Source organism: Oryx dammah, unplaced genomic scaffold (assembly GCF_014754425.2).
Source record: "Oryx dammah isolate SB20612 unplaced genomic scaffold, SCBI_Odam_1.1 HiC_scaffold_2, whole genome shotgun sequence".
NCBI lineage: Eukaryota > Metazoa > Chordata > Mammalia > Artiodactyla > Bovidae > Oryx > Oryx dammah.
The window spans coordinates 130444858-130458382 of record NW_024070186.1 but is presented as its reverse complement, the minus strand read 5'-3'; the positions used below and the strand labels follow the sequence as shown (position 1 = coordinate 130458382).

The 13525-nt window shown below is 38.7% G+C and overlaps 1 protein-coding gene across 4 annotated transcripts in view; it reads right to left on the bottom strand.

Moving 5' to 3' along the window:
• The window catches only part of ROBO1 (roundabout guidance receptor 1), a 451347-nt gene that overhangs the window by 16376 nt on the left and 421446 nt on the right, over positions 1-13525 (bottom strand). For all 4 annotated transcript variants that reach the window (XM_040227038.1, XM_040227051.1, XM_040227044.1 and 1 more), the window contains 2 exons: positions 4343-4749; positions 826-978 (listed from right to left, as the gene is read on the bottom strand). In XM_040227038.1, the coding sequence (XP_040082972.1) occupies positions 826-978; positions 4343-4749 (560 nt within the window). The remainder of the gene's footprint in view (positions 1-825; positions 979-4342; positions 4750-13525) is intronic.

The window sequence follows — 13525 nt, the reverse complement described above, 5'->3', positions numbered from 1 at the left end:
TCTTGCCTGGAAAATCCCACGGACGGAGGAGCCTGGAAGGCTGCAGTCCACGGGGTCGCTAGGAGTTGGACACGACTGAGCGACTTCACTTTCACTTTTCACTTTCATGCATTGGAAAAGGAAATGGCAACCCACTCCAATGTTCTTGCCTGGAGAGTCCCAGGGACAGGGGAGCCTGGTGGGCTGCCGTCTCTGGGGTCACACAGAGTCGGACACGACTGAAGCGACTTAGCAGCAGCAGCAGCAGCAGCAGCAGCAGCTAGACAACATCACAATGTTTGTGATATTTGCCTGTGCTCCCTCTAGAATACAAACCTCGCCTCTTCAGGGACAGTGGAGACAGTATGTGAAGGCATCAAGGAAGATGATTCCATTTGCCTTTTGGTGCACAAACTGTGAGTAACACCACTATAGTTAGACTTTATATTCAAATGAGTTTATTGTCTTCTATTTGAATGCAAAATTCTCCAAGGAAAAAAGAAAGTGAGGACATTGTGGAAGATTTATCAGTGATGAAGATTAATCCCAAGCCATTACTTCAACTACAGTAATATCTACTTGTTTAAACTATATAATTACTTTTTAAAAATATTAAAAGTATTATCCTTTGTTAACTTCCTAACTAACCCACTTACTAGAAAACTGCAGAGACTTGAGATGCCTGACAAGATATGGAAGTTGATCATTCCTCTAAGTAATATGAGGCTTACTGTTAATGAATTTTTAATGTAATTTCTAATGTCAGTGGATGCATTTTCAAGTCAGAGAGAGCCAGGGTAAAGAGGCGAGATTCATAGATGTTTTCATCCATTTCAATGGACTTACCATCCGTGTAAGCTTCTCTGCGCAGATGTCCTGGCTGGTGCTTTTGTTTCTTGGCTGGTCTGGCCTTCTGTACTACGGCAGCACTCATGTTGCTGTCTGTAGAAACAGGACTTGTAGGTCTAGGGCACTGGGATGCAGGAAAATGGCGGCGGCCTGAGAAAAAAATCAGAGCCAAACTTAACAATAAAGTTTAACAGCAATAATCAAAATAAAACATTTAAACTAGAAATATTCCTATTAAAATAAAACCTTATATAAATGATTTTAGTAAACAATGCTGAATTGCTTCAGTCGTGTCTGACTCTGTGCAACCCTATGGACTATAGCCCGCCAAGCTCCTCTGTCCATGGAATTTTCCAACCAAGAATACTGGAGTGGGTTGCCATGCCCTCTTCCAAGGGATCTTCCTCAGTGGCTCAGCAGGTAAAGAATCTGTCTTCAGTGAAGGAGACACAGGAGATGTGGCTTCAGTTCCTGGGTCAGGAAGATTCTTGCCGGAAAAATCCCATGGACAAAGGAGCCTGGCAGGCTATGGTCCATGGGTTGCAAAGAGTGGGACACGACCGAGCGACTAAACTTATCCTAGTAAACAATAGGATTTTTGTAATGCTGCTTGAGCTATCCACTGGAAAAAATACCCTAAAAGTATTTTCATAGTCTTTTTTTTTTTTAACCTTGGTACTTTTATTCTGCTAAAGTTCTTGATACCTAGGCATTAAAGAAAAATATTGTAACTATTTTTGCAGCTACCATCACTAAATTGTTATTGTTAAACAAAACTATTAATTAAATTTTAACATAATATATCCAATGTCTGTTTCTTTCTCAAAAGGAATAGCCAGAGCCCTTAAGATATTCATGTTCTAAGAATAAACAGTACAAAACATGTCCCTTATTTTAATTAAATATGTTTGTGCTCTTTTCTGAAGACAGACTCCTAAATTTGAGTACATTCTCAGGTATTTTTTCTTACTTTGGCATAAAATTTAGCTAGTTCACATACTTAGACTGGCCAAAACTACTCACACCCCTGTTCTCTTAAGAGATATTTATTTGCTGCTTCTGGATATTTGAAGTGACCCCTCCAGAGACTTTTATGTTTTTTTGTGCTGGTGTAAGTAGTTTTTCATTATTTTGACCTTGGAGGGACAATATTCACAGGTGATAAATGAACCTGATACTCAGACATGGTACACTGCTGTGCTCTCAAATTCTCTGGCTTTCTTACAGAAACACAGTACAACAAAACAAAATATTTAATCCATAATGGCAATGGACATCTACTGGCCCTATCCTTGATCTTTGTTATTTTGGTTTCTTGAAATTCCAGAGATTCAAATGCAGAACTTCCTGTTGTACCACAAGAAAGTTCAGAGAGACCAAGACAATAAGTGTTCTGGCTATAAACAGTAGCAGTCACAGAAAGTAAAATCAACACATTTACAGGTGATAACTGAAGCATTAAATAATAGATATTAATGTGGCCTAGTGAGAAACAATGTGATTGGATTATTCATTCATATTACCTTCAAGCTATACGATAAACAGCACCCTTTCAGGAAAAGAACATTTTAATAAGCAGACTCCAATGCATGTTTTGTTCATTATAATCATGAGCTAAATGAAAGTCAGAAGAGCTACTAAATTACAATACAGTGAAATATTAAACCAAACTCTCTTTAGCTATGATGGAGACTATTACAATTAAAGTTACATATCCATGAAAAGAGAAAATTAGGGCTGAGACTGAACCCATTTCTCATTCTATTGTGTAAGGCCATCTACTGCTCATAGACCCTGAGGCATGAAGTCATATACAGATGAATTTTCAAAATTATTTCTATGTCTCGTTGATTCAATGAACTGAAAAACACCCTTAATGCAATATGAAAGCAGTAGTTTGAGATGCTTAATTTCATGTACTTATTTTTTTTACAGATTAAAAAATAAGGAGAAACAAAAGCTATATGGAAAGTTAGATGTTATTTATTAGGAACATTGGTTTGCATATTATTTTATTATACACAGCAGCTCCTAGGGGAAAAAAATGAAAATTGGTTTAATGTCTTCAAGTGTAGGGCTGGCTAAAATAAGTATGCATTCTACACTAATAGTTTGAGAGATATTAGATATAATTTTTTCCTACAACATATTCTTGATTAATAACATATAGAAAAAAAGCTTTATGAAGGGAGTTAAATTTTCTTTGAATATATTCTACAATGATAAGAAATAATGACCAATTCAACATCTAAAGAGACCATGGAAAATTCTCTTGGAACATGGAAAATAACTGCAACAATGTGATAGTTACTAAGCTAAGGGAAAAAAAAAAAACAATAAGATAACAACTATTGATCTGCTGTGATAATCTTTACTTTCTCAGAAACGTCTCTCTTTCTTATTGATCCCATTATTTTTATTCTATTTGTATATTTTTAGTTATGAGAAATATCATATATATTGATCATGTATATGAATATATATATTCCATTTTATAGAAATTAAAATCATGTGGAAAATATATATTTAAAATTTTTTTCTTTCTCATACTATTTACTTTCTAAACAAAGATGGGAGTAGGAAATAAGTATAAGAGAATTAAAACATAAGAATGGATATATAGTAATTAAAAACAGGCTACTGGCAATAAAAGGGGAAATAGAAAAAATATATAAGCATTTAGATTAACCTGCTCTCCAAATTATTAGATTAACAATGTTTAGTTTAAGCATAGAACATAGTTATGCTTGCAAAAGTATATATATTATAAATATCTTTATATTTTCTCAATTAAATTAGTATTCTAATTCAGAGGCATGAAAAGAATGAGGGTTAAGGAGAAATAGCCCACTTTCCAACAGTTGAGTGTCCGCCCAGACATTTATCTATTTCTCATAGACAATTTCTAATTAAATGGGATGAGTGAACTACCTCAATTAATTTTATTTTGGTGACTTTTATGTAACACAATCTCAATTTAATTGATCACAGGCATTCCAAAAGAAGTTACACTTATATTTGCTAAGACTATCTTAAAAATGAAGACTTTTCAGGTAGCTTCACTCACATTACATATGATTTATTAAATAAAATAGAAGATTTAAAAAGTCTTGTCAAGAAAAAGGGACAAGGCATGACACATCATAATCTTGGACCCTGGTCTCCTTGCTGTGCTGTGCTTAGTGCCTCAGTCCTGTTGGACTCTGTGCGACCCCACTGATTGTAGCCCACCAGGCTCCTCTGTCCCTGGGGGCTCTCCAGGCAAGAATACTGGAGTGGGTTGCCATGCCCTTCTGCAGAGGATCTTCCCAACCCAGGGATCAAACCCAGCTCTCCCTCATTGCAGGTGGATTCTTTATTGTCTGAGTCACCTAGGAAACTTAGCAGTCAAAAACCAGGGTGGTGACAGTTGTATTTCATATAGGACACAAGATTATGGAGATAATCAGCAACTGACAAATACATATAGAATTTTTTTTTTCTCCTCCAGCTTAGTGAGAAGTATACGACTTACCAGCAGCATCCTGCATTTGGCGCCGGGCCACTTTCAGACCAGCATACTCCGCTGCCGCTGCGACCGCCTGGGCAAAATCAGCATCAGTGAAAAAAGAGCCATCAGAAGAACTAACGCTGGAGCGTCCGCTGGAAATGTTGTCCTCCTCTGAGGCAGAGCCCCAACCATTGATCATGGACCCAGTGACAGAGCTCTCCAGGTCTCCGACACTGGAGGCAGGGGTCTGCTCAAGCCCACGTAACAAAAGCCTCCTGGTCTGCATCTTGGCTACTTCCATGTCGGCTTCGTCTTCTTCCTCTTCTGGTGCATCCGTATCCATGTCTGAGACAAGGGGTCCTGAAATGTAGCCGTAGGTGTGGGGTGGGGAAATCGGCCTTGGAGGTGGAGGAGGGCTCACCGGCTGCCGTCTGTAGGAAAATGAATAAACAGGCATGGCTTAGCTCATTACTTAGGACACAAAAGTGTAAACTAACCAAGAAATTCACATAGTGGTAGTTTAGTGGCTAAGTCTTGTCCCACTCTTGCGACCCTATGGACTGTAGTTGCCAGGCTCTTCTGTCCACAGGATTTTCCAGGCAAGAATACTGGAGTGAGTTGCCATTAAATTCACAAGTACACCCTTTAGATTTTTGCGTCCATGGAGCTCATTTGTTCAGGAAAAACAATGGGAAATCAGGGCACGCTTAAATTTTTGAGTTGTAAGAAATTTATCTCAATACCAGAGGTACTTTTAAGAAAGCTGGGCTACCTTTTGATTCAAGCTTAATAGAAATAGACTCATCTATGGATAAGTCTCCTTATGTTTTATCTTTTGGGTTGTTGTTGTTCAGTCTCCAAGTCACATCCGACTCTTCATCACCCCATGGACTACAGCACACCAGGCCTCCCTGTTCACTTATGCTCAGTTAAAAAGGGGTGAAAAAAAGTGGTAAGCAATGCCTATTTTGAAATTTACACCTATGTATTTGCCCGAAGGCATATGGAATATTGGGGCTTCCCAGATGGTGCATTTGGTAAAGAACCCACCGGCTGGCTCAATGCAGGAGACACAAGAGACACCGGCTCGATCCCTGGTTCAGGAAGATCCCCTGGAGGAGGAAATGGCAACCCACTCTAGTATTCTTGCCTAGAAAATCCTATGGACAGAGGAACCTGATAGGTTACAGTCCATGAGGTTGCAAAGAGTCAGACATGACTGAGCATGCACACATGCTCTATATGGAATATTACTGACAGCTTATAATGACCAAAGACAGAGACATTAGTTCTGAAACAGGCTGCTCCATAAACGTATAAACGTGTTCCCTTCCCTTTCCTTCATGGTCTCTCCTACCATTGCAAGCGAATGGACATATTCATTTTGACTACAGAGAGTAGAATTTTATAGGATTAAAATATTATGCATTGAACATATGATACAATTTCCTTCAGATTTTATTCTATTAAAGAAATAGCCAAGAGTAATTTTTCTCCAAACTGCTCACTTATAAATATTTTTAGCTATTTTCAAGTATATGACTTTTACCATTATTCCTCCTATCTGTTTAACAAAATGTTTACAGGTATTTTTCTTGCTGCTCTGGATTTAAGTTCACAGAGTTAACAATAACTGGTTTCAGCCTTCTCTCCACAGATCTAGAGAACCTCAGTTAAAAACAGTCTTTCTTCTCCCCTCTTGCACCATCAAACACAGTGAACAGAAGATGACTAAGAAGGCACAGAGTACTTAGACATTCGTGGAAAGCAAGGTGTGTAGAAAAAAGTTATTCCCAAATAGGAAGAATGCCAAGAGATTTCCTAATTGGGAAAGTGCCTGAAAAACAGGGAACATATATAGTGATTCCTACCTGGAGGACTACCTAGTGATGTGCTCAAGAGTTTCAGTCAGTGCTCTTGTTGCTGTTCAGTTGCTAAGTCATGTCTGACTCTTTGCAACAAAGCATGCCAGGCTCCTCATCTTCCACTATCTCCTGGAGTTTGCACAAATTCATGTCCATTGAGTTGGTGATGCTATCTAAGCAAGGTTACAAAGAGCTGTCTAAATGAAGTTGCATGCTAAGTTGCTTCAGTCATGTACAACTGTTTGCAATGCTATAGACTATAACCCTCCAGGCTCCTCTGTCTGTGGGATTCTCCAGGCAAGAATACTGGAATGGGTTGCTATGCCCTCCTCTAAGCAAGGTTAAAAAGGTAATATAAGGGAAATCTCTTTTCGAAAGGTCATGACAACACTTCATCAAATTCTGAGCTCCTGAGAATAAAGAGGATAGAGTCACATGTACCCCAGTGTTCACTGCAGCACTGTTTACAATAGCCAAGATGTGGAAGCAACCAAAAGGTCCACTGACAGATGAATGGATAAAGAAGATATGGTAAATATACATAATGCAATATTCCTTAGGCATAAAAGTGAATGAAGTTGGAACATTTGTAGAGATGTGGATAGATCTAGAGTCTGTCATACAGAGTCAATAAGTCAGAAAGATAAAAATATTATATATTAATGCATATACACGAAATCTAGAAAAATGGTACAGTAGAATTATTTGCAGGGCAGGGATAGAGATGCATATGTAGAGAACAAATGTGGATGCAGTGAGGTAAGGGGAGAGTGGCATGAATTGGGAGAACAGCATAGATACATTTATACTACCAGGTGTAAAGAGCTAGTGGGAAGCTGATGTATAGCACAGGGACCTCAGCTTGGTGCTCTGTCATGCCCAAGAGGGGTGCACTGGGGGTGGAGGAGGGAGGCTCAAGCAGGAGGGGATATATATATATACATATGGCTGCAGTCCATGGGGTCGCTAAGAGTCAGACATGACTGAGCGACTTCACTTTCACTTTTCACTTTCATGCATTGGAGAAGGAAATGGCAACCCACTCCAGTGTTCTTGCCTGGAGAATCCTAGGGACGGCGGAGCCGGTTGGGCCTCCGTCCACGGGGTCGCACAGAGTTGGACACGACTGAAGCGACTTAGCAGCAGCATGGCTGATTCACTTTATTGTACTGCAGAAACTAACAGAACATTGTAAAGTAATTATACTCCAATAATGTTAAAAAAAATAAAACAACGACAAAAAAAGAAAAACAGGCCTGCCACTCTAAGCACTCGTGCTGGAGGGTAGATGAGATTAGGATTTAGTGTTCTCTGGTGACCCTATGGCTTGGGAGACTAGGAGAGACAGAGTATGAATGCCACTGACTGGTGGTCTACCTGAAGATGTGGCTAAATTGTTCAAGGACTACACACGTCTGTAGATGTTGTCCAAGATAGAGTGATTCATCAGTGGAAGCTGGTGCCAGCCCCCTTCCCTCACCATCCTTATGATGCTCATAGAGCAAGATGAGACAGAACAGACATTAGGGCTGACCAAGAAGAAGATGGGATCCTCGTCCACTGTACTCTTTTTATGTACCCTCATCCTTGCCTTAGCACTTAGGAGAATTGACTGGGAAGTGCAAGAAAGGAAGTGATTAGAAATGGAACACACTACTTACTCCTTGTCACCATGGCTACAGACACGTTCAGTCTGCAAAAAAATCTGGACGTGTATGACTATAGTTTTAAAATTAATAAGACCGAGGAATAAATTAAAAGAAAGCATACAAACAAACCCATATAGTTTCTGCTCAAGATCTAATTTGCAGACCTGCTACAGAGAGGAAAAGGGAAATTCAATACAGCACAGTGCTTAGGGTGGCATGATAGCTGTTTGGAGAAAAAAGTTTAGTGCTGTTTATTCCAATGAATTGAGACACTTCAAAAACATGTTTTATTAACACAAATAGGAAGCATTACAAATGAAGGATTACTAAAAAACACTATAATTAACTAACTGGTTGAGCACCTACTTTGCAGCTAAGTATTATACAATGTTAGCTTATTTAATTCTCACAACAGCATTCCAGGGTATTTATTTTATTATTGTTTTAACAGATGAGGATATTGAAATTCAGAGGAATTAAAGACCTTGCCAATGTTCCCATGACTAGTATGTATAAAATTTAGAATTTAATCTCACATTCCATTTCCAAGGCGATGGCCTTTCCTCTAGGTACAGTGTTATTATACATATATATTCACATACACAGGCTTCCCAGGTGGTGTGAGCAGTAAAGAACCCACCCACCTGCCAGTGCAGGAGATGTAAGAGATGTGGGTTCGATCTCTGGGTCAGGAAGATCCCCTGGAGGAGGGCACTACAACCCACTCCAGTATTCTTGCCTGGAGAGTCCCATGCATAGGAGGATTACAAAGAGTTGGACACGACTGACGTGACATGGTACATATACACGCATGCACATATACACAGATGTATGTACACATGTAATGTGTTGATATGTACATATACACAGTTCTTTAGTAAAACATATTATTTTTTTCATTTTTTGGGTGGTTTCTAATGCATCTGTGTGTGGTACTAGAAGAAATATGAACAATGTACCAAAGCTGAAGTTATTTAAGAGATTAAAATCGATAATTGCTTCAATATGGAATATGTTATACACACAGGAGGAAAACCTTTGTTTAATTTGGATTGCAATAAAATACCATCCTTAAAAGTCAATTTATAGCCTTTGTCAGCCAGCACATCCAAAATATCACAAGAAACTTCTTTTTTTAAATACATGTAAGACTTTTTAGCACAAAAGGAGCTATTTTGACCATCAATGAAGGGATGTAGGACAGCCAACTTCACAATGAAAAGATGTCAGCATTGTTGTATGTGGATAAGTCACATTATATGAAGACAAAACATCTTCATGTTAAATGAGGACTGGCTTTTAACTACCAACACCCTGGGCAAATGCTGAGGAAAGACAGAAAATTTTATTCAAACCATCTGTAAATAAGGCAAGCCCAGGGAACGTGTGATAAACATGTACAGTTTGAAATATGTAATATATTCTATTTGAAAACAAAAAGCTATTTCAAGATGCTGTACTCAAGTAGGACTTGCCACAAATAGGCCTCAACTCCCCTCAATTTCTCCCCCTGCGGGGTTTCAATGTCTTCTGAAATAATGTACAAGTATATGGCTGCGAATCACAATACTCTAGGCTCCTGCAAAAATGATGCCTTCATAAACATGTTCAAGAGAAGAAGAGAATAATTCCATTAATTTATGAAAGCAGGTATCTATATAGTTTACCATAAACCATTTGCCAGGCAAAAGATGAAAGGGATAAAATACATACCTTCTATTTTTTTGCTAAAACTGGTATAGCATTAATATTTTGTATGATTAACCATTCCCCAGTTTTTAACAGACAAGATATTTAATTTTCCTTGACTTGTTTTCCTTCCAACTATATCATACTCATCTATACTAATAAGCTATCAGTTAATTTCCTATTCCACACATGAAATTTACTTTCAAAAGTTTTTTTTTACTAAATAGTAACTACAATAAATGCAATAGTATCAGATACGTTTGAAAACAATATATGCAAATACATTTAATTATATTATTTTCATAGTCTGAAAAGAGAGATGAAAGATTACTATTATGTTAGTCATCTAGTTTATCTAGTTTTAGACAAAAATGGAATACCTTAGAAGCTCATTAGAATGTCAAAACTGTAATATCCACAATAATGCTAGTATGACATACTTATCAATTAAATATTGCAGTTATAATGGTTTTAGCTCAGTAATTTCTTATTCATGTACATTACACTATTTGTAATGTCCATAATCAATAAACATAAAAGCAAAATATGTATTCATTCTTTAAACATTTATTCTGTATCAACTATGGTGAAGAAACTTCTAGGTTCAAGACCAAAGAAATCACAAGAAACAAGACCTTAGGTAATGGTTTACAGTTTGCACTTTAAGACATAGAAAGATTCAATTTTAAGGCACTCACATTTAATAAACCAACTATGCCACCAGGCCATGGCAAACTGTATTTTACAAAGATGTTCATAACAGTATCTTCTATCCACAATGGTCTTCTGGGATGAGAATTAGCTCTCCACTTCGTCAAGAGTGGGAGTTTAGTTCTATGTCCTGAATCTGAGTGGAACCCACAACTGCTCTGACCATAGCATATGGCAGAAGTCAGACTGTGCCAGTTCTGAATGTAGCTCTTAGCCGGCCTGGCAACTTCTTCTCCCTGACTTATAAGTGGGCTGCTGCCATGAAAGGTGTGCCCCTCCCCTGAGATCCCTGTGTGATGAGAAGCTGGGGCTGTGGTGGAGAGAACATGGAGGAGGAGACTGCATGTGGAGAGAGAGGCCATGGAACCCTGAGATGGCAGACATAAGAGGGAAGAATCTAACTTGGAAGTAGGTCTCGCAGCCCCAAAGACCAGAAGAGGCCATGTGGGTTGGTGATGAATTACCCAGTTGAATCCTTTCATAATTTCTGACTAGTGGAATTGCAAGTAAAAGAAAATGGTTTTAGGTGATGACATTTTAGTGTTGTTCATAGGCAGCACTAGAAACAGGACTCAGGCACTATGCTAGAAATTCAGTTAAAAAAAACAGACATAATCCTTGACTAAAGGGACTTATAGTCTAGTGGAGGCAACAAACAGTTAATTAAACATGCAATGATAATGCAGTTTTCTCCAAGCTCCAGGATAGAAGATATCTAGGGCACTGTGGGAACATGTAGAATTGGCTCCAACTTAGAGCTGGGGCATCAGGGAAAGATTGTATGGAGAGTATCTTCCATTTAATCTTGGACAGAAAGGATACACAAGTATTAGCTCCACAAGAGAGAGGGGATAATGGTGTCCCAGGAAGATGAGACGGCCAGTGGAAAGACCTCAACAGAGCTGAGAGTGCTGGTTGTTCCAGCACTTTACTCTTTGGAAATCTGGAGTAAAGGCAACAGCCACAGCGAGGAGGAGAGTGAAAATGGCTAAGCATGGGGAGGCATGCAGGGGTCAGATCACAAAGAGCCTTGATTGCTCCATTAAGGAATTTTGCCTTTATTCTGAGGGAAATGAGAGGTCACTGAGAGATTTTAAGCAGTGGAGCGACTTGATCAGTGTTGCATTTTAGGAAAATGCCTCGGCACAGTCTGCAGCAAGACGATTAGGATGAAGAGAGGGCAGGGCTAAAGGCAACAAGACCACTTATGGACCATTACCAGAATACAGACAAGAGAAAATGGCTGGAGGAAGTAGGAAAGTGCCTTTATGGCTGGAGATACGTGCATTGCTCTGTGTGATCATCAAGCAGTAAAAACATGCAGGAACAGGTACTTGGCTATAAGGGTCTGATTCTTTGGAATGAAATTTATAGAGAAATAACCATATGTCTTTAATGAATGTATCATTAGTGGAGTGACAAGAAACAGAAGTCATCTACTAAATGGGTAGGTTTCCGAATAGGCTAATGGTTTGAGAAGAGGCTTGACTCAAAGACTTCACTAGAGATGGGACTTACAGCATCATGTATACTATCAAAAACCTAGACATGACTCATATGTCTAATATTAAGGAATTTTAAAAATAACAGTACACATTTGTTTAAGGTGAATATCTAAATAGTCATTGGCATGGAAAAATTCACTCTTCAGTGAAAACTACTTTATAAGATTGTACTGGCAAATATATCATCACATCACAAATTCAAAGCAATGTGAGATTATGTAGAGATGAAGGTCAGAAAAGATCTTTACTGAGGCCTTAGCAGTGACAATTTCTGACTACAGAGATCATTGGTACTTTTGTATTTTCACTTTATCTGTATTTTCAAAAATTTCTAGGGTAAACACGTAGGATACACCTTCAGCATAGAAGAACAGTAATAGTTTTTTGTTTAATGGGCTTTCATCTACTTCTTTTTCAAAAATATTTTCAGGCAAATTAAACATTTTATTATTTATTTTATTTTTTGCCATGCTATTTAATGGGCTTTCATCTACTTCTTATTAGTGCCTAGGGTTATTTCCAGCAGCAATCCTGGAGATACGATTCTTAATACCTTCATAGACTGAAAGTCATACCTTTTAAAACAGGCTGAATGTAGTCAAAGAGGATTTTGGTAGAGATACCCAGGGCATTTCCCAAGTATACATGTTCGCCTTGAATTCACTCCCCTAAAACAGTAGCGAGTAAGTCAGTTTCACATTCTCCTCTAGTAAAAGATTCCGCTCATCAGATTTTTACTGAGGAAGGATTTGTGGAACATGATGACGGGAGCAGGACATAAGTATTGCTCTCAAAGAACTTTTGATTTAAACAGGGAAAGAGACACAAATGCCAGTGCTAATGCAACATGAAAACCTGATTACTGTGGTAACAGCGTGGTGAACAGACCATTATGAGGAGTAAAGAACAAGATGAGTAGGTTTTTGCCAGGCAACAAGAACAAAGTTGCAGAGGTGGTACATCTGAATAGAGCCTGGAAAGATGAGAAATGCTGGCCAGGCCATCAAGAGAAATAGCATGTACCAAGACACCTGTGCTCAGTGAGGACACTAAGGATTTTGGTGACAGTCACGGAAGCAAGAGCAGCCTGACCCCCCACCGCTAGCTCCAGTACTGCCTTCTGTGGGCTGGTTCCTGGCATTGCTGACAAGGTGTTGCTGAGTTCAAGGTAAATTCAGGGAATTTCAAACAGACTAATTAGAAAAGTGGATGTGTGGAAGTGTTGGGAGGGAAGAGGTAAGTAAAGGAAAAACGACTGTAAAAGGTATTAAAACAGGGCTAAATAGTAAGACTTGACTCTGAATGTGGAGTAACATTACTAGACTGGCGGGTAAAGAAAAACAACGTGGAGAGTGGACAGAGAAGGTGAGATAAGTGGTGATCAATGCAGGGAGACAATCGTATTTAAAGGGACCAGGACTGAGGGCCTGCCTGAGGGGCTCTAGGAAAGGAAACATAGGAACAAAATCAAGAGTATTTTGGAGTTAGACATGAAGGGACTCGGTGAATAATTTAATTGGGGGAATGGTAGTAAGATAATGGAAAAAACTAAGAGAAGGCTTTATATTGATGATTCAGCGGTTACTTTCTGAAGCCTGATGGAAGTAAATGGTATAAGCCAGCATTCAGAGGACTGAGGTGTGAATAAGAATTAGGAAAGTAAAAGCGACGAAAGAATCCTACAGAGTAGAAGAGACCAAGAGCAGCATAAAAAAGGGGAGGCTAAGGGAAGTTTAAAAAGTAATAGGGTTAACTGTAAGGAGAGAGGATTGAATCAAGAGGAAAAGG